The 17,864-nt window shown below is 55.7% G+C and overlaps 4 protein-coding genes across 4 annotated transcripts; 1 reads left to right on the top strand and 3 right to left on the bottom strand.

Moving 5' to 3' along the window:
• Positions 1 to 1,585: 1,585 nt before the first annotated feature.
• C8Q71DRAFT_890608 (uncharacterized protein) lies at positions 1,586 to 9,730 on the bottom strand. Its single transcript, XM_047928648.1, has 20 exons — positions 9,593 to 9,730; positions 9,412 to 9,545; positions 9,113 to 9,359; positions 8,853 to 9,058; positions 8,718 to 8,801; positions 8,576 to 8,660; positions 8,375 to 8,522; positions 8,225 to 8,321; positions 7,636 to 8,164; positions 6,340 to 7,557; positions 6,127 to 6,279; positions 5,950 to 6,076; positions 5,776 to 5,899; positions 5,526 to 5,725; positions 5,223 to 5,473; positions 5,050 to 5,173; positions 3,363 to 4,993; positions 2,915 to 3,309; positions 2,703 to 2,863; positions 1,586 to 2,650 (listed from the first exon to the last, which is right to left on the bottom strand). The coding sequence occupies exons 1-20, from the start codon at positions 9,632 to 9,634 to the stop codon at positions 1,716 to 1,718; spliced, it is 6,891 nt and encodes a 2,296-aa protein (XP_047782514.1). The 5' UTR covers positions 9,635 to 9,730; the 3' UTR covers positions 1,586 to 1,715.
• Positions 9,731 to 11,051: 1,321 nt separating this feature from the next.
• C8Q71DRAFT_742957 (major facilitator superfamily domain-containing protein) lies at positions 11,052 to 14,198 on the top strand. The gene is given in 14 exon segments (XM_047922873.1): positions 11,052 to 11,291; positions 11,344 to 11,411; positions 11,462 to 11,502; positions 11,552 to 11,685; positions 11,733 to 11,792; positions 12,304 to 12,454; positions 12,509 to 12,552; positions 12,587 to 12,588; positions 12,606 to 13,106; positions 13,165 to 13,228; positions 13,285 to 13,307; positions 13,365 to 13,422; positions 13,485 to 13,602; positions 13,658 to 14,198. 13 exon segments carry the CDS (start codon positions 11,354 to 11,356, stop codon positions 13,721 to 13,723), a joined length of 1,320 nt encoding a protein of 439 aa, XP_047782513.1. The 5' UTR covers positions 11,052 to 11,291; positions 11,344 to 11,353; the 3' UTR covers positions 13,724 to 14,198.
• C8Q71DRAFT_890574 (uncharacterized protein) lies at positions 13,855 to 17,246 on the bottom strand (the record flags this gene model as incomplete). The annotated part of the gene is made up of 14 exons (XM_047928647.1): positions 13,855 to 14,517; positions 14,564 to 14,814; positions 14,863 to 15,006; positions 15,062 to 15,095; positions 15,153 to 15,681; positions 15,738 to 16,170; positions 16,224 to 16,242; positions 16,298 to 16,456; positions 16,507 to 16,604; positions 16,658 to 16,692; positions 16,758 to 16,840; positions 16,872 to 16,944; positions 17,016 to 17,146; positions 17,202 to 17,246. The coding sequence occupies 14 exons, from the start codon at positions 17,244 to 17,246 to the stop codon at positions 14,071 to 14,073; spliced, it is 2,481 nt and encodes an 826-aa protein (XP_047782512.1). The 3' UTR covers positions 13,855 to 14,070.
• A 28-nt stretch (positions 17,247 to 17,274) lies between these two features.
• Positions 17,275 to 17,778, bottom strand: C8Q71DRAFT_742955 (uncharacterized protein; the record flags this gene model as incomplete). The annotated part of the gene is made up of 2 exons (XM_047922872.1): positions 17,275 to 17,432; positions 17,483 to 17,778. Coding segments are annotated over 2 exons (380 nt in total), but the record flags the coding sequence as incomplete, so codon positions are not given.
• Positions 17,779 to 17,864: the final 86 nt, after the last annotated feature.

Raw genomic sequence — 17,864 nt, 5'->3', positions numbered from 1 at the left:
CTGTAAAAACAACTCAACAAATACTCAATCGTTAGGGACGTAGTAGTGATGGTCTGTATTTCAGTTGCTATGGCATTCCAGTATTCAATATTGTACAGAGTGCGTGAACTTGCCTCTTTCCCATCATCTCTGCAGCCCGTCTACAAGTGTGGTCGAGTTACACATACTGAAATGCGTACCCTCTACCATGATCACGTTGGCATCTGGATACACTTCGCGTACGCCCAGTTCACTCCAGTCTGAGTGTTGTACATTTCCCGCCGCAGAGCGAAGGCTGAGTAAGAAGCCTCGATCAGCAACGAATAGAGTCAAGGGCACTCGCACCGTGCTCAATCGAGTAGCAAGAGCGTGACGGAGCAGATCCTGCGTGTACGGCACGTCTTGACGTAGTAGCTCGAACATGAACTCGTATGTGCCAGTGACTATACTAGAAAACGTGCGCCATCGCAACGCCGCTGCGGGTGGCATCAATTTGCCACTTGCAGCATCTTCAAATTCAACGGCCAATCACCGGATGAAACTTTCGATCCTTCAAGTGAAAGATCGATAAAATTGACAAAATCTTTTTCACGATATTTCGTATGAAAGATTGTCAATAAAAGTCAGAAACAATCAATTAATCATTCAGACTCGAAGTATCAGGAACAGATCACAGAAGGATTCATTGACAAGTGTCTTTGATCTGTTTGTGATCCTCTAGGCAAATGATTGAGAACATGATATTCAAAAATTCTTGAACACTATGTGGCTCAATTGTTCTGAAAGGATTGAAAACAGATTGTCACATGGGGTGTTACAATCTTTTCTCAATCTTTCAGGCTGTCACAATCTGTTTCAAATCCTTCCAGCTGTTGATATCTTGGTGAGATTGGAAACAATTTGTATCCCAGGGGTTCAAAACAATTTGCCCAAAAGGATTGACAAGAGATTGTGACACTAGCTGTGACACTGTGCCACTTCCCTATGACAGAGCAGTGAAGGCAATTATGCCAAACCTATGATAAGCTGCCTTCTGCTGGTATGCTCAGTCAATTTTGGTCCCTCTTTCATTGCATCTGGACATGCACAGGTCTGGGACATGTTCATTAGTCATACAATGAGATGCACATCTCTAGGAATGTACAATCACAAGTACAACCCTGTACACTGAGTGCATCTAATGAGACTCATGTGATGGCAGGCAATGAATGAGGGACCAAAAATGACTGAGCATACCAGCAGAAGGCAGCTTATCATAGGTTTGGCATAATTGCCTTCACTGCTCTGTCATAGGGAAGTGGCACAGTGTCACAGCTAGTGTCACAATCTCTTGTCAATCCTTTTGGGCAAATTGTTTTGAACCCCTGGGATACAAATTGTTTCCAATCTCACCAAGATATCAACAGCTGGAAGGATTTGAAACAGATTGTGACAGCCTGAAAGATTGAGAAAAGATTGTAACACCCCATGTGACAATCTGTTTTCAATCCTTTCAGAACAATTGAGCCACATAGTGTTCAAGAATTTTTGAATATCATGTTCTCAATCATTTGCCTAGAGGATCACAAACAGATCAAAGACACTTGTCAATGAATCCTTCTGTGATCTGTTCCTGATACTTCGAGTCTGAATGATTAATTGATTGTTTCTGACTTTTATTGACAATCTTTCATACGAAATATCGTGAAAAAGATTGTGTCAATTTTATCGATCTTTCACTTGAAGGATCGAAAGTTTCATCCGGTGAATTGTTGACGGGATATCGATGGTTCGGCCCTATACATGTGCAGCATTGACTGCAGCAAAGAATTCATGAATGCGTGGCTGGGCGTGCGTTGTCGGACCGTAGCGTCGTCTGGCTCGAGGTAGGGGGAAGCGAACAGGAGAGGGAAATGATCGAGCAGAGAGAACTGCGCCACCACGTCGCCGTCTTTAACAATCCTCTCCGCGATGAGGAATGGGATGATAGATGACCCGGAGTACGCCCCAATGCGATACGGTCCGCTGGGCTGAGCATCCTTGATGGCCTTGTAGTAGTAGGCAGCCATGGCGTCAAGCGAGTGCATGGGCGTGTCCGGTGTCGACTGCAACACCCATAGAGAAGACGTGAACGTCTGCTGAAGGGGCATAAACGAGACAATGCTCCCGCTTGCCCCGTGAACCAATATAAGGGGTGTGTCGCCTTGACGGTTCACCAGCTTCACCAGCGGCCGACCGGACTGACTCAGCTCCAGCCAATTGAACGTCACCTCTCCTTGATCATCCGCAGTACCGGACTGAGCGATCCCTGAGGTGGTGGTCCGCAAGTGTAGCTCGGCGAAGCTCAACCCTCCAAGTAATTGCATTGATGAGACGGTCACAACGTTCTTCAGAGCGTATGCCAGGCGACCGGCGGATAGGGAGTCCATGCCGTATCGTGAAAGAGGAGCGTCGGGAGAGAAGAAATCGGCAGGTACGTCCACGTGTTGCAGCACTATGAATAAGAGATCATCGCGGCTCATTTGCTGCGTCCTTGAGGGAGCGGGGCGCGGGTTGCTATCTGCTAGATAGTCGTAGAGAAGAGACGGACCCAGATGTTGGCGGACTAAATCCCATTTCAAATTCGGCACGTACACGCCCACGGGCTCACGCGCCAATAGGAGTATACCGTCCTCGATGCAATTATTGAGCTCTATGGCGAAACAATGAACACCCATACGTGTCATTCCAGTGCAATTGCGTACCTTCGGCAGAGAACGCCCACGGCATCAGATGCTCGATTTGCGATTCACGTTCTTGAGGCCTAAGTGCACTGCTGATGGCCGCCGAATCGACGATGGCAGGAGTAATCAAAGCGAAGGCGTTCCTGTATTGCCTTACGTATCCCTCGAGAGCTGTATTCGCGCTGTCCAAGTGCCATGAGTATGCTAGGTGCGTACAAGAATAATCGTTTTACCTGGCATAGTTCGTTTGTCCGGTATTCCCGAATGACGCAATAGAAGAGAACACGACGAGGAAGTCGAGGCTCTTGATTGGAATTACACTTTCCAGCGTCTTGATTGCTTGAAGCTTTGGTCTGAAAGTCGCCTCAAATGTAGATGCATCTTGAGAGAAAAAGGTGCGATCGACGAGGACGCCTGAAAGGAGCATACAACCAGCGATGCGCTGTGCGACGCCCGAGAGAGTCATGTGCATTTGATGAAAAGAGGCGGCATCACATGCAACCAGTCGCAAGGACAGGTCCGCGCGGCTCTCCAGGTAATTCAGAATGCGGATGGCAAGGACATCTCCAGCTCGTTCCAACGATTGACGTCCAGAGCGAGACGTAAGCAATATGTGTCTGGCTCCTCTCTAAAGAAGATTGTAGATCAGCATAGGCGTCCACAAGGCATGTATGACCTTACCTCGTACATCCACAACGCGATGTGCATACCCAAGCTCCCAATTCCTCCTATCAATACATACACATCGCTAGCGCTGAACTTGAGGAAGAGTGTCTGAGGATGATGCAACACCTGCTGCGCTGTCCCGCTGTCAATGGATACGCCCGACGGTATCAGTTGAATTGCGTTCTGTAGCATTGTTGTCAAGATCTGCGGGCTGCGCGTCGCTTCGCACAGCAGTTGAGATACATCGCGCATGCGAATATGCCGAACGCCGTTGCGTCCTACGAATGTGGCGGCGATGCTCGAGGCCGCGTGGCCGCTTAGGTCAACGACAATGTCCCTAGGTCCTAGAAGGAGTGATGCGAAGTGTAGGGGAGACGCCTGTAGCTTCAATCCGACTGTGCCGATGCATAGCTGCCGCAGGATACAGGTGAGCACACGTCCCAGCGGCGTGTCTGTACCCACGACAATGATACGGCGAGCATCGTCCACTGCGCATCTCGGTGAAATTTTCTCCGTGCCGAGTACAGAACGGATCACCAGACAGCCGAGTGCGAGCAACGGCGCTCTGTGCAACTCCCAGTGATCAGGTATGGGGATCATGGAGTCTCGGCGCACAGTCATGGGTGCACCAACTTCGGAAGTTTTCGCAGTAATAGTGACCACCCTCGTACCCACCAGCGCCGTCGCATCTTCGTTAGAGGCGGCTATAATTGTCCCGGCTAGGCAATGGTGACGAGGTTCGGACTCGACATCGTAATTGAAGACTGGGTCAAGTTGCACGTATCCAGAGCGCACATCGGCGACGTGGAAAATCGTCGGGTTGGGAGGGCCAATGGGGACTTCACGGATGCGGGGGACGTATAGCTGGCGATCTTCGGCAATATACAACTCGCGCTCCATGCTGCGGTGCGAGGACAGGTAACGAGCGAACTGCTCCACCTCCTGTTTGTCAAAGGTAGGGGCAGATATGAGGAGTCCGATATCCCAAGCAGATAACTCCCTCCTGAGTGACCGAGTAAATCCTCGTGCAGCGTCGCCGTCCCGCTCTCCGCGCGCCAGTATCCAGACACAGATAGATGCGTTGACATCAAGTTTTGCCAAGGCTGTTTGAATGCTTCTCTCGTCCCCAATGCGGTATGAGAGTACATGGGCCCGACCCCCTCGGTCCGACCAGGCTTGGTCGGGGCCAAATGACAGAGACGAGCTGTGTGCTTCTATCAGAGTAGTCGGCAGGCCTGCTACCAGATGTCGGGCGCGGGTCTGGAAGTGCAGACGGCTCAGCTCGGTCTGTACCTGGGCAGCTCCAGAAGGATCTGGGTGTGGACCCGAGCCGTTTCCAGAACCTGATTGAACGCCTTGAATGAATAGAAAGCCTCCGGGAATGAGGGAGGTAGCACAAGCGCGAACCATAGTGGTTACGTCTGGAGCGCTCCACGGCGAAGAGCAGTTATAAAGGACAATGTCGAAAATAGGATGGTGCGGGCGAGATGCACGAGTGCTGAAGTCCACTGTCTTGCAGGACACAGGAATACTATGAGACTGAGACATGTCCTCGTCCATGACTGCGGCGTGATACACGACTGTTATCGCCCGTCCAAGCGAAGCTTGCAATAGGGCTTGGGCGTCCCCATGTAACGATCCCGACTCTGCATGAATCATACATGAGCGCGGCGACATGTTGATCCCATAGAGCGTCACGTACTGAAGTCCACTCCCAACACAGTGATCACCCTCTTTCCCATAGCACCCAAGCGAGAGGCATGGAGCGCGGCGCAAACAAGCAATATGTTGACGCCACAATGAGATGTACACGGCGTATTGTTCACCTATATCACCTGGATGAGTTGGGCGGCCCTGCATGTATTTGTGACTCACTATTTGACTTCCTCCTTTCTGGCCAGCAGTGACGCGGGAAGCACATAGCGTTTTCATAACGGCTTCCTCGCCCACGTCAACTTCGGTTCCCAAGTCAAATGGTATCATGGACAGTGGTTGATCGATCAGCTCGAACCGCCTACGCGGAGGCGTCGGAGTGTTGATGTAGTGACGAGCTACCTTGAGATCACGGAGCGTACAGAGATCTTTTCCGCCCACGTCAATGACATGCACATCTGCTGTGATCTCATCTGTGTTGCAGTATGTCAGATACGAGAAGTGAGAGGGTACCAATCGACGAACCTGGCCGCCAATCTGTGAGGACAGCATACGCGTACAACGTACTTTCCAGCCGCGGCGCCAAGAGGTTCTGCCGTTCGATAACAAGGGAGCCAAGAGCAGATGGCAAATAAAAGACATTGGTGTCGGAGACGGAAGTGAAACGAGGATGCACAACAACATGTAGACATGCATCTAGCAGAGCCGGGTGGATGACGTAATTACTGCAGGCGATTGAGTGGCAAATGACAGGAGCATACGATACATTACTCACGACTGAGAAGGCTCGTCAAGTCCTTGTATTTCTACTAACGCGTAGTTAGACCCAAAGTAGCATCTCCTGATACGTCTGAATACGGGGCCGTATTGTGCGAAGTATTGAAAGCCGGAGTACAAGTCTAGCATTCATCATCAGGCACCGGTATAGAACAATAACTGAACATCAGACCATCTGCATCATGGAGCTTGCAACACTGTAAGACATCAGAAGGGACAGAGTTGTGGTATTGGCCAACGTCGTATTGGTCTAGCGTCATGAAGCCCTCCGCATGGACTTGAGGTTTGCGTTCATCAGCCTTGGACACACAATGAGTATTAGCGTGCCACATATAGGAGTTTCACGTACACTATCTTCTTGGACTCCGGCAACAGCACTCGAGACCACTCGCCAGTGCTTCCCGTCGATGTGCATTCTGAGCGCCGTTGGAGTGTTTGAGGCTAGCGAAAACATCGAGTGGAAGCGTACATTCCAGACGATGTTTGCTCCCGCTTCTAACACCTACACTCATCGGCACGGCATGAGTACAAAACAGCGCAAAAGTCAGTGAATGGGACAAACCATCTCGAGGAATCCCGAAGCGGGCATAATAGGTTCCTGATTGATGACGTGCTGGGCAAGCTCAGGATGTGTAGCATGATTGACCCTGAGGTTGTCTCCAGACAGCGGTCGCACAAGGGGGCCTAGTTGTTGTTGCAACAATTTCGAATGTCGAGGCAAGAACGGGATAGGCTTGCGCGCGAGAGGGTACGAAGGTAGGGGTATGTCGCAGTCCCGCATGGCGAATGGGGAGTCGTTGAACGCCCGGAAATCGATGGCGTTGCATCCTGAAGTTACCAACTGCCCCATCGCATTCAAGAGTACAGCTTGCTCCTGATGCGCTGCGTATGCCTTCGCCCGCCGCATCGGACACAATATCGAGGTAGGAGGAACACCCAGTTCTTGCAGGTACAGCGATAGCACCGCATGAGGGCTAATCTCGATGAAACGAGCGGTAGAATGAGCCCGCAGCACGGACCGCACTGTCTGTGCAAACCGGACCGGTCCTCGACTATTGTGCCAGAAGTAGTCCGGTGAGAATTCTTCCAGCAGAGCACCTGTCGCGGTAGAGTAGGTCGTAATGGAGGGCGCGCGACACGGTCCATAGCGAGCGAACGCCTCAACCATCTCGGGGCGATACGACTCCTCGCATAGATCCATCATGGGCGAGTGAACCGCGACGTTTGTTTGTATTGTACGGGCAAGGATCCCGCGGGCCGTCGCGATCTCCACCGCTCGGGCTACCAGGGTATGATGACCTGCGATCGCGACCGCCTGTGGGCCATTGTAACAGGCAATCTCCAAGATGCCGTCTTCAGATGATTCCTTCGCACTTTGGATGATTTCATCGGCCTGGTATGGCGCGCATGAGAGTGCGGCCATCCCTCCCCCTGCGTTCTCAACCAGCGTCATCGTCCTGCCTCGTACGACGGCCACCGCCATAGCCATACGCTTCGACGCAGCTCCAGATGCGTATAGGAGAGCTGTCTCGCCCGCGGAATGGCCCATGACGACATTCGGCCGGAGTCCAAAGCTCGAGAGTAGATCGTAAAGGGCGATCTGGAGCATGGTAAGCGAAGGCAGGATGACCGAGATCGGCCACACGGCCATGAGGGTCTTCAATGGCGGGAAGTCACCAAACAGCCCGACGTCCCGTATGAGGGACGTGCCCGTTAGTTCGAGGTGGTACCCATCGAGTTCTTCGATCGTCCTGCGGAAGACGCCATAAGACGCGAAGAGCTGTCGCCCCACTGCGATAGGTCAGTAACGAAGGCCATCAGTGATGAGAAAATGCTGGGGTCCTTGGCCCGAGAACACAAAGACTGTCGGCACGTCTTGAGCTAGCGTAGGCGCAGGGAAGTCGACCGCAGACAGGGCTTGCCCGGGATTGACCACTGCGAAGCTGCGCCACTTCATCTGTCGCACGCGGCGGCCGTATATGTTCGCGATCGCAGGCAACCGGTCGGGGTTTTCTCTCGCCAAGTCTAGCAGAGAGCTCGTTACGCCTGCCGCCGAAGAGGGCGAGAGGCCCCCAGCCATGAGAAGCCTAGGAGCATCCAGTAGAGCCGAACGGCAGGCACTGGCAGCTGGCATGGGAGGCGCGCTCTCGAGGACAGCATGCCCGTTCGCCCCGCCGATCCCGGAGCTGCACATGGACACCAGGAGCTTTCGTGGGTCATCGCGCGCGCGCAACACCATCGGCTCGAGGGGGACATGCAGTTTGTATGCGTCCCACCGAATCGCCGGGTTCCGCGCCGCGAGGTTCACGTTCGGGGGCAACACCCCGGTTTCGAAGAGACCGCATACCTTGCACAGCGACGCGAGAAAGGCGGTGATCTCCAGATGACTGTGTGCCGGGCGCGTCAGCATCCTCGCCATCCATGATCGACCATCGAGCGGTTCTCACCCGATGTTGCCTTTGACGCTACCGACGAGGAGCTCCGCGTCTCGCGCAAAGTGTTCGCCCACCCAGTTGCACTCTATCGGGTCGCCCACCGCGGTTCCTGCTCAAGCATCAGTGGTAGCTCACGTGTTTCACGCAGATCATGGTGCCTACCAGTCGCATGGAGCTCGACGTAGTCGGCCTCTCGAGGATCGCGGCCAGTACCAATGTAGGCGCGCCTCATCGCTTCTAGCTGGGCACTCGCCACCGGCGCATACACTGGAGCCAAGGAGCCCGAGGAGCTCAATCCGGTACCAAGAATCTGTGGTGAGGCCTATCAGTGAATGACGGACAGGAGGTGGAACAGCTGCATACGTTCGCGTAAATGTGATCCCCATCTCTCAACGCTGCGCTGAGCGGTTTGAGCACAATCGCCACCGCGCCCTCGCCCCGCGAGAATCTGAGCGATTGATTCATGAACACATTAGGATGGTAGACTGCGGACACCGTCGCTTACCCGTCCGCGCTCGCATCGAACGGTTTGCACTTCCCGTCCCGCGCCAGCACAGAGCCTTGGCTGTACTGAACAAAGTCCGCGAGCCTGCACGGGTGTGTCAGCAACCATATGATGGGTCCTAGCACGACGGCGTACCGGAGATTCAGCTGGCACGCTGCGACGACGGCAGACTCGCACTCGCCCGCGCGCAGCGCTTGCACTGCGAGGTGGGTCGCCGTCAGGCTGGAGCTGCACGCGGTGTCGACCGGGATGCTCGGCCCGCGCAGGTCGAGATGGTACGACACCTTGTTTGCCACCATGCACGGTATCCCGCCGAAGGACCCCTGCGCCTCGTACACATCCTACATACCCCCAAATCAATCGCGCGTCGGCCCGCGCCGCTGCCCGCCACTCACCGGCTCGGCTATGCTTAGGATATCGTGGTTCGTCGCGGAGGCGTAGCAGCCCACGTTGCGCCCCTGGTAGTCGATCCCTGAGTCGAGGAGCGCGAGGAACGAGAGCTCGATGAGCTTGCGCGTGCTCAGCGACATCGCGCGCGCGTCCTTCGTCGATATGCCGAACTCAACGTGGTCGAACAGGTCGACGTCCTTCAGGAAAGACCCGTGGGCTGTGGCGATGCGGCCAAGGCCTTCGCCCTGCCACCTATGGAATGTGATTCAGCAACGGGCGGCGGTGCCGGATGGATGAGACGTACGAGTCGATGTTGAGCCTGTCCCTGGGGAAGCGGACGTACGACTCTGCGCCGTCTAGGAGGAACTTGTTGAATTGTCTGTAGTCGAGATTCGTGTCGGCGCATGCCCCGCTGGGCAGTTCCGCTGCGATGCCGACCTACTGTGCGTGAGACAATGAGTTGAAAGGACCTGTGTGGTACGTACGATCGCAATGGGCTCTTTAACCTCTGCTAAGTCGGTGTTCATTGTATCTTCGCTGAGGAATGTCGGACAGGCACCTGCAATAGGGACCAAAAGGCTCAAGACCTAGCGACAGCGCGGCCGATTGGGTCTACACTATATAATCATGGGAAGCCGCGAGAGCAGACCGACCGCTGTATCAATCCTCCATCACAGCTGGAAGTTGGCTGGAAGAACGGACGTTCTACGTACTATGTGATTGGCTGCTCACACGGTTTTGAATGGCTACATACATGCGACTTGGAGCACATCGCGGCGCATTCTGACAGCGTGGTTGTACGCCATTCGGAAAGCTTGCTACCGCCTCGACGGCGTCAAATGATGTTGAGGACCATGGAATGATACGTTGATGATTTCGGCGGAATCAACTTGACGGATCAAGTGTAGTCATCTGTTCGCGCTTTCGGACGTTTATTCTGGGCCACCGACCTACACGGAGTGCGGCTACCTAGAGTGCTGGCGTCATGGCGTCTGATCGTACTCGATACCTATCAAAGGCTATCATTTGAACTCACAGTTTGAAATCACGGTGTGAAAGATCGTCTATCTCGAGGTCAACTCGGCCAAGGCATATGTCGACGTTGATTTTTTGAGTGGAATGGAGAAGGCGTTCAAGAAATACCAGGACCACGGGCACTGGCCATGGCCGCACTGGCAGGCCGCAGAATCTACGCAGAATCCAGATCAACAGCTGGCAAACCGGGTTCTCGGGGTTTGCCGCCAGGCGCGTCGGTGGCACGCGTGTGTGACGCCGTGTGACTCCGTGTGACGCCCGTGATTGACCACGACAAGTCACATTCATTCCCTACGTCCAAGTGCACTGCCAGCATAGCCCAAGTCTCATCTCCTTCGAGGCTGTCACGACTCACCCAGAAGATTGCTGCGTCTAACGCTGTATTTGGTGTACTTACTCTACAGCATGACAGAACCAAGACCGCCTTGAAGCTTGAGGGCCGAAGAGCAATGTCCGCGGGGGCAAGACGCCAGCCGGCCCATCAGATCTTCGATCCGTGAGTGCGCGGATATGGATGTATTGCTGTCTGTGCGGACAGCTGACTGCCAGCTCCGATCATTCAATACATCTCCATGCAGAATCTTTCGTAGGATCATAGGAAGCTGCAGAGTTGCGGACCTGCGGTAGAGGCCGCACTCACGCCCCAGGGGTGTGGCAGTACACGGATACCGAACGCTCGCAACACCATGTCCGACCCTCGCTATCGTTCCGATGCCCCCGAATGCTAACTGCGGCCTGCCAGCCTCGGTGGACGTCTACGGCTGTCAAACACAGTTCTACACTGAGTACAGTACGAGCCTATCATCACGATGGTGTCCGCCACACCCGGCAACCAAGGGCGATGATGCTGCAGACGGAGACAGGCATAGTCACATCACTTATGGAAGAGTGCAGCGTTGTGTCTCCCCACTGCTGTCGTCCCGATGTGGACTCGGGGATTCCCATCATCGCTGCCCGAGCAGACTTCCGCTTCTGCGTTCCTCTTCATCATTCTCCGCGATGCGGCGTGGAGGACATGTGGAGGCGTCAGTCCCCCGGTGCGCTGCCCCGCCAGCCGCACAAGTGTCACCTTCATTTCTCCCGCATCTGCACCACGCGTACCGATACCTCCGCCAGAAACCTCAGGCCTCAGTAGCATCGAACACTTTCGTGAGTGTCTCACTTCATCTGAATGAGCCGGGAGTCTGATCCTCGATCCCAGTCTCAACATCATGGCTTCGTCTACGACGGACGGCTACGCCCGCGGGAAGTGGCAGGCTTGGCTCACTGGTAAGTCTCACAGCGGCGCGATACCGTATGGATCTGCTCACCAATCCTAGTCGTCGGGGCGTTCTTTATGCAGTTCAGCGTCATCGGATTCGTGAGTCCGTCCCAACGCTGTTCGCGGTCCTTTATTCACGTCTATCCAGATGTCCGCCTTCGGTGTGATGCAAGCGTACTACGTCCGCACATTCCTGTCGCATTCGTCCGCGTCCGCCATCAGTTGGATCGGCAGCATCCAGACCCTCCTTGATCTGACGCTCGGCGCATTCCTAGGCCCCTTGTGCGCACCCCGCGTCGTTCCTACCGTATGTGCTGATGGCTGCTTAGGCTTGACCGCGGATACTTGAGGCATGTCCTAATCGGTGGTTCATCCATATTCGTGATCTGGTACGTCCCTCTATACACCGCGGGCAAACTAGGTTGTTCGGACTCCGAAATTGCTACGAACATCGGTCCCAGAAAACGCACCGAATACGCATGTTTTGGTCGAACATGCTACGAACATGCCCCGAACATGCTGAAATCTTCTATAGTAAGGGGGCGAGGTTTCCGGGTGCGCTTGGGAGAGCCTCTGAATCGCCCAGGCAGCGAAGCCCCGCGGGCGAGAGGAGCCCTGTATGAGATTAAATTCCAAAAGTTGTGTCATTGTTGAAGTTTCTGTGTTGTTGCTTTCGCTTTGATCCTTAATTTCTGTGCGAAGGCACGGGTAGTCTGCTAGTTTGGCTTAAACACACCATGTTCTGAGGATGTTCGGAGCCCAAACAGCCTCAGAAAAGGTTCACAGGGGGGATCAATCTTCGTAGGGTTCTTGGAGTTACAGAACGCTCGTGTGCCCCCTGCGACAACCAGTTTATCATCTTCCTTCTCCCGGTTCCGATTCTCACCGCCGCTGTACTAGCCACTTTCTGCTCTCGCTCGCCCAACCACAACACTACTACCAAGTGCTCTTATCGCAGAGTATCGGAATGGGCCTGGGGATGGGCTCCATATTCCTCCCTACCTCCGTCCTCGTCTCCCAGCACTTCCACAAGAAGAAGGCATTAGCAATGGTACGTCCACTCCTCGTCACTGGATTACACGATCGACCTAGTGCAGCACTACAGGGCATTGTGCCAGCCGGCGGCTCCCTAGGCGCGGTCGTCTTCTCCAGTAGGTGTTCGTGCATCTCTCGTCGCCTAACTGACAGAGCTCCGTCTCTAGTCGCCCTCAACTACCTGTTCAACGGGCCCTTGGGCTTCGGCTGGGCGATCCGCATCATTGCGTTCATATGCCTGGGTCTGCTCCTCATTGGCAATCTCCTCCTGTTCGACCCGCGACCTGCCACGCAGCCCACAGCCGTCCCGGGTATCCAAGAGAAGCCGCCCGGCACGCTCACCGCGGGACGAACTGACGACGAAGACGCAGCCACGAAGACCGACCGAACCAGCGAGGACCCAGAAGAGGCCGCCGCACCGCGCCCGCCGCTCCTGGACCGCAGATACGCGTGCATCCTCGTGCAGGGCTTCCTGACGGGCCTCGGGCTCTGGTTCCCGCCGTCGTACGTGCAGCTCTTCGCGGAGCAGCACGGCGTTGGCCGGGAGCTGTCTTTCTACAGCCTTGCGATCCTCAACGCCGCGAACGCGCTCGGGCGCATCCTCCCGAACTGGCTCGGCGACCGCTGGGGCGCGCTCGCGGTGTACGTCCCGTGTCTCGTCGTCGGATGTGCGTGCCTACCTGTGTGTGTGTGTCGGTGTGCGGGCTGATGCTGGGCGCGGTCTAGCGGTGCTGCAGTTCGCGCTGCTCGGGTGCACGACGACGTACGGGCTCGTCCTCTTCACGGTCTTGTGAGTCTCCCGTCCGTGTTCCACGCGCACCCAACGCTCAACCCAACGCGCCGCAGCTACGGCTTCTTCTCGGGAACAGGTATGCCATCCGCGACTCTGCTTGACCCCGCACGTCTGACCGTTCGCGCCTCGCCAGCCGTATCGCTGTACCTCCCCGCCGTAGCCTCCATCAGCGCGGACGGCGCGGACGTAGGGTGCGTCACATCCGCTGCTCTCGCGTGTCCCAGCCATGACTGTTTTCTCGGTGCACTGGCAGGAAACGCATGGGCATCGCGCTGTTCCCCGTCGGCATCGGTGCGCTGGTCGGCACGCCCATCGGCGGCGCGCTCATCGGGCACGACTACGTGTGGTGGAAGGGCGTGGTCTTCGCAGCGGTCAGTCCGCTCTTCCAGATGTGCCGTGCTCGTGCGCTGACGCGGTACGAATTAGGTGACGGGGCTGGCGGGCGCCGCCGTCGCGGGGTCTGCCTTGGTGCGTGGGCCGCGCAGGCGATGACGCGCCGTGTGCTTGATGCCCCGTGGTGTCTCACAGAAGTCGGTCTGCGTATTTGGGTCCGTGCACGATGTAGACACAATGATAATGCCTCCACCGACGTGTTGCGGGCATCTCTTTAGCGACAAGTTGACTGGGCACTTCTTCTGCTGTGGATCACGTAATGTACAGGCCTACGGGGCACCGTCTGGAATGGTGCTTAGAAACGAGGGTGTAACAGTACCAGCGACTCGGATGAGCTGTCATCCTTACCGGGCTACACGCGCGCGAGCGAACACTTGACGTTGCAGAGACAGACGCGATCCTATTCAGTTTGACACGAAACCGTTACCATGCATCTATGGTATGAGTCAAAGCGACTGCGTCTCCCGCCAAAATGCTAGCCACTTCCTCACATCCTCGCTACTCAGCGGGGCCACCTCCGCCAATACAGGAGACAGCTCCTTCGCCCGTGTCACGGAGAGCGCGGGGAAGCCCAGCGCCTCTGTGCCGCTTCGCGATATCTGGAGTCCCTGGTACCATGGAAGCACGCGCAGTGCCCTAACAGTGCGTAGCAGCTCGACTTCCATGCGTCCGTCTGGTCTACGAGGGGGTGCGTCGTGCAGCGCTTCGAGCCTGGACAGCCATTCGGCGTAGGGGACGAGGGAGACGTTGAGCTCGTCTGCGATGACGGCGGCGAGCGAAGACCAGGTGACAAGGCGGGGATGGATCAAATGGATGACGTCCTTCTTATATGCGGCGTGTACGAGCCCGGCGAGGGCGCTGGCTGCTGTGGCGAGAGGCACCCATGACACCGCCTGCACACGATGAGTACGGTTCGACAACACGAGTCGTGCGGCTCACCTTGGGATCATCCGGGAAACAACCAAGGATCGTGGCGCTCTGCACCATGGACGGGAACCATTCGTGCGCGTTCCACGCTCCGTCGGGCCCACCGCAGATCTGACCGACGCGGACGACGAGGGTCTCGAGGCTTGTCTTCTCTGCTGCTTCCATGAGGATCCGTTCCGCTACCCATTTCAATTCCGAGTAGCCCGACCCGACGGCGACGGCAGGACTGATGAACTGCTCAGCCAGTTGGACGCCCTCGATGTCTGTATGCCCGTGAGCTCGAGTCTCTAACTTGGATTTGACGGACGCACTCTGGAAGACCCCGATGGAACTGGTGAACAGTGTTCGTGGTGGGCTTGGACGCGGGGAGGACAGTGCGAAATCGATGAGGTGTCGCACACCCTTGACATTGGGCTCGAACGACTCGAGAGACAAATTGAAGTCTACTCTCCATGCTGCGACGAGACATCGTGAACATGCAGGATACAAAGACACCGAAGAAGCGCATACCGTTATGGATTACATGCGTCACGGAAGATTGCATCTATAGCACCGTCGGTGAGTCTGGGGAGCAGAGCTTCGACATCGCCGTGACACGCACCTCCGCATACACCTCATGCGAGAGGTTGAAGCCGGCCACAGAGATGTCGGCCTCCAGGAGCACAACCTTGCTGTTCTCAAGACAGGCGATGTCGAGTCCGCGAGAAGCCATAACAGCTTCCTGTCGTGCTCGCAATCCTCTCCCGTCTCTCGCAGGACGATTAACGGCGTAAATGCGCGCGACAGACGGGTCCTCGACAAGACGAGAGAGTAGGAAGGACCCGAGGCTGCCCGTAGTACCCGTCACCAAGATGACGGGATGCAGGCCGGCAGTCGAGGTGGCGGACTTGTGTTTCGGGAGATCATTGAGGTACTTCGCGGCCATCGCAAGCATGCTGTCTGCTCTGCTCTCGATAGACTTCAGAGAGCCTGACCAGGCGCCCAGTGTCGCTAGCTCGAGGAGGAAAGCAGCGAGGCTGATCACAGTGGGGAGGTCGTAGACGAAGTTCCTAACGCTCTTGCGCGTGTCGAGCTGCGCGGAGTCCCGCAAAGCGCGCAACAGCGCATTTCTGATATGAGTTGCCTGCAGACTGTGCACGACATGTGAATTCACGGGTGCATTCACTGGCGCTGCACGTCCACGCACCTGTCGCAGCCGTGCTGGAAGATATCGTCGTTATCGTCCACATTGTGGACTAGAACCTTGTTGATGACCGCGCGGACGAAGTCGAGCGTGGTGGGGCGGTCCCACTGGGACGGAGGGGGGATGCTGGACTGAGTGCTTTCCTCAACTCTGTCGTAAGCAGCGTCGATCTCCTCGGCGTAGTCGTCAATGGCAGCCTGCCTGCGCGCAGTGCTCTTCGCCGTATAAGTGAATGGTTTAGAAGGGTTCGATACTATGATCATCTGGAAGGACAGTATCACGTACCATATCATGTTCCGGAACTCCGCCAGCTTCGTCTCGTCTGCTGGGTCAACCCTGTGTTGAGGCCGGGGGTCGACGAGGATCCCTGCTTGAAATCGACCGCGCCCAAACATCACAGACGCCAAGACGTGCGGATCCTGATTCAGCATGTTCTCTGGACCATTTCGATGAGCTGATCGTTGCATCTGTCGTACCCCCACTACCCACCTAGCGGTCCCGGGTTCGTCTGGGTGGGAAGTTATCAGGAACGTGGTCCGATGAGAGGGCGACCTTGCACCGACCTTCTCGCCAGTGTTGTGCATGATCTGATCGTCTGTTCTTCCAAAGACCTTCCAGTACCCTTGCTTCGTGGGGTGGGGGATCATCATGTCGGACGACGCATACGCATCCACTCCGCCGATTTTTATGTTGATCACACTTGGGCGGCAGTACTCGTTCTCCTGCGAACGCGCGTGAGCGATATGTAGATGATATCGCGGTGTGCACGTACCAACATGACGAACTCGTAGGTGTTGTCTCCGTACGGTTCCATGTGAGGCGTAACAAGGCCTGGGAACTTGAAGTAATCCCAGTCGTAGCCGACCTGCGCTGTACAAGGCGCATCAGCTTCTGTCTATGCTTATCGTGATGCGGGGTCTTACACGGGAGGATCGGACTCATGATTCCACCCTCCGTCCTTGAGGTACATGAATGTTGTTAGAGATGCCTCGAACAAGGACGACCAGTGAAGAAAGTACTGACGAGCCGTATAAGATCAAAATTGAGACGCCCTGCGAAGTCATGAAGTCTCCGGCCTCCTTGTTCAGAGGACCGCCGCCGAAAAGCTGCGAAGAATATCAAGGACCGCTGAGTCACCGGTACGAGGCAGACGTACCACGCCTCCACGAGAAGCAAGCCAGCGAACGTAGTCCGGGTTCCGGGACCACGCCTGCGAGGTCCGCGCACCAGTGAGACGTCGGGATGTCAGTATATACATACTGCATGCGCTGTGACACTCACCTCGATGAATGAAGGCACGCAAAACACATGTCGCTTTCCGTAGCCTTGGCAGCCACGAAGAGGGCGTCGGGTGTCGGGACCGGGGCTGGGGACTTCGGTTCGAACGAGCTGACTACCAGCCCGGAGGATGCCTGCCAGAAAGCTGAGTATATGCGGCTTTGCGAGGGATGAGCGGACTGAACATACCGTCCAACAGCTCTGCAGTACACCCATCCCGTGGAACATGGGCATCGTGTGAAGCGGCAACACTTGGCCGGTGAGGTCCCGTTCTCCGAACCAAGGAGGAGGAGGAGGAGGAGATGGGTCCATTTAGCCGCAATGTACGCATATCTACTACACGTGACATCCGACAACGTAGACACAGTTGACAGAAGCGGTGGTTCGTCCATAAGATTGGCTTTGGGAAGGCAGTGGAGCCTGTCAAAGAGCATGAGAGCATACGAGCGCAAGGCGAATCAAGGCCATACCGGAAGAATGCAGAACCATCGCGAGAGCATCAGGACCTTTGTATACATAGGAGGGCGGCTCAACCTTCCCAGCTGTCTCAGGAAGGAATAAGTCTTCAAAGAGCGGCACAGGTGAGAGCGTCGGTAGCGGGTGGTCAGAATGGCCAGTGCTTCATTGACAAGGTCCTGCATGGCCTGCTCCCGACCGACGAGGACATGACTAACCCCGGCCTTGTTGATGAGGCGCGCAACAGCCAGCGGCGAGTTTCGAGGGGATATTGGGAACGCGACGTGGTTCGCCCGCATGATGCTCATCATCATTGTGAAGTACGGGATCGCGTCTAGGGATGAATGTCAGAAAGACGCAGCTCTCCCGTTCTCCCGTGGCGACGGAATGATTGAC

This window comes from Rhodofomes roseus, assembly GCF_022264815.1.
Source record: "Rhodofomes roseus strain CIRM-BRFM 1785 chromosome Unknown C8Q71scaffold_4, whole genome shotgun sequence".
Taxonomy (NCBI): Eukaryota; Fungi; Basidiomycota; class Agaricomycetes; order Polyporales; family Fomitopsidaceae; genus Rhodofomes; species Rhodofomes roseus.
The sequence above is the reverse complement of the archived record's forward strand: the minus strand, read 5'-3'. Positions and strand labels throughout refer to the sequence as shown.

Bases quoted from the DNA above. Each gene is read 5' to 3' on its own strand.
- C8Q71DRAFT_890608 (XM_047928648.1), bottom strand. From the start codon at position 9,634: ATGAACACCGACTTAGCAGAGGTTAAAGAGCCCATTGCGATC. The intron at 8,165-8,224 runs GTGAGAACCGCT...CCCGGCACACAG, and splicing joins AGCGTCAAAGGCAACATCGG to TCATCTGGAGATCACCGCCT. The intron at 4,994-5,049 runs GTACGTGACGCT...TGATTCATGCAG, and splicing joins TGTGTTGGGAGTGGACTTCA to AGTCGGGATCGTTACATGGG.
- C8Q71DRAFT_742957 (XM_047922873.1), top strand. From the start codon at position 11,354: ATGGCTTCGTCTACGACGGACGGCTACGCCCGCGGGAAGTGGCAGGCT. The intron at 11,793-12,303 runs GTACGTCCCTCT...CCGCTGTACTAG, and splicing joins TCATCCATATTCGTGATCTG to CCACTTTCTGCTCTCGCTCG. The intron at 13,603-13,657 runs GTCAGTCCGCTC...GGTACGAATTAG, and splicing joins AGGGCGTGGTCTTCGCAGCG to GTGACGGGGCTGGCGGGCGC.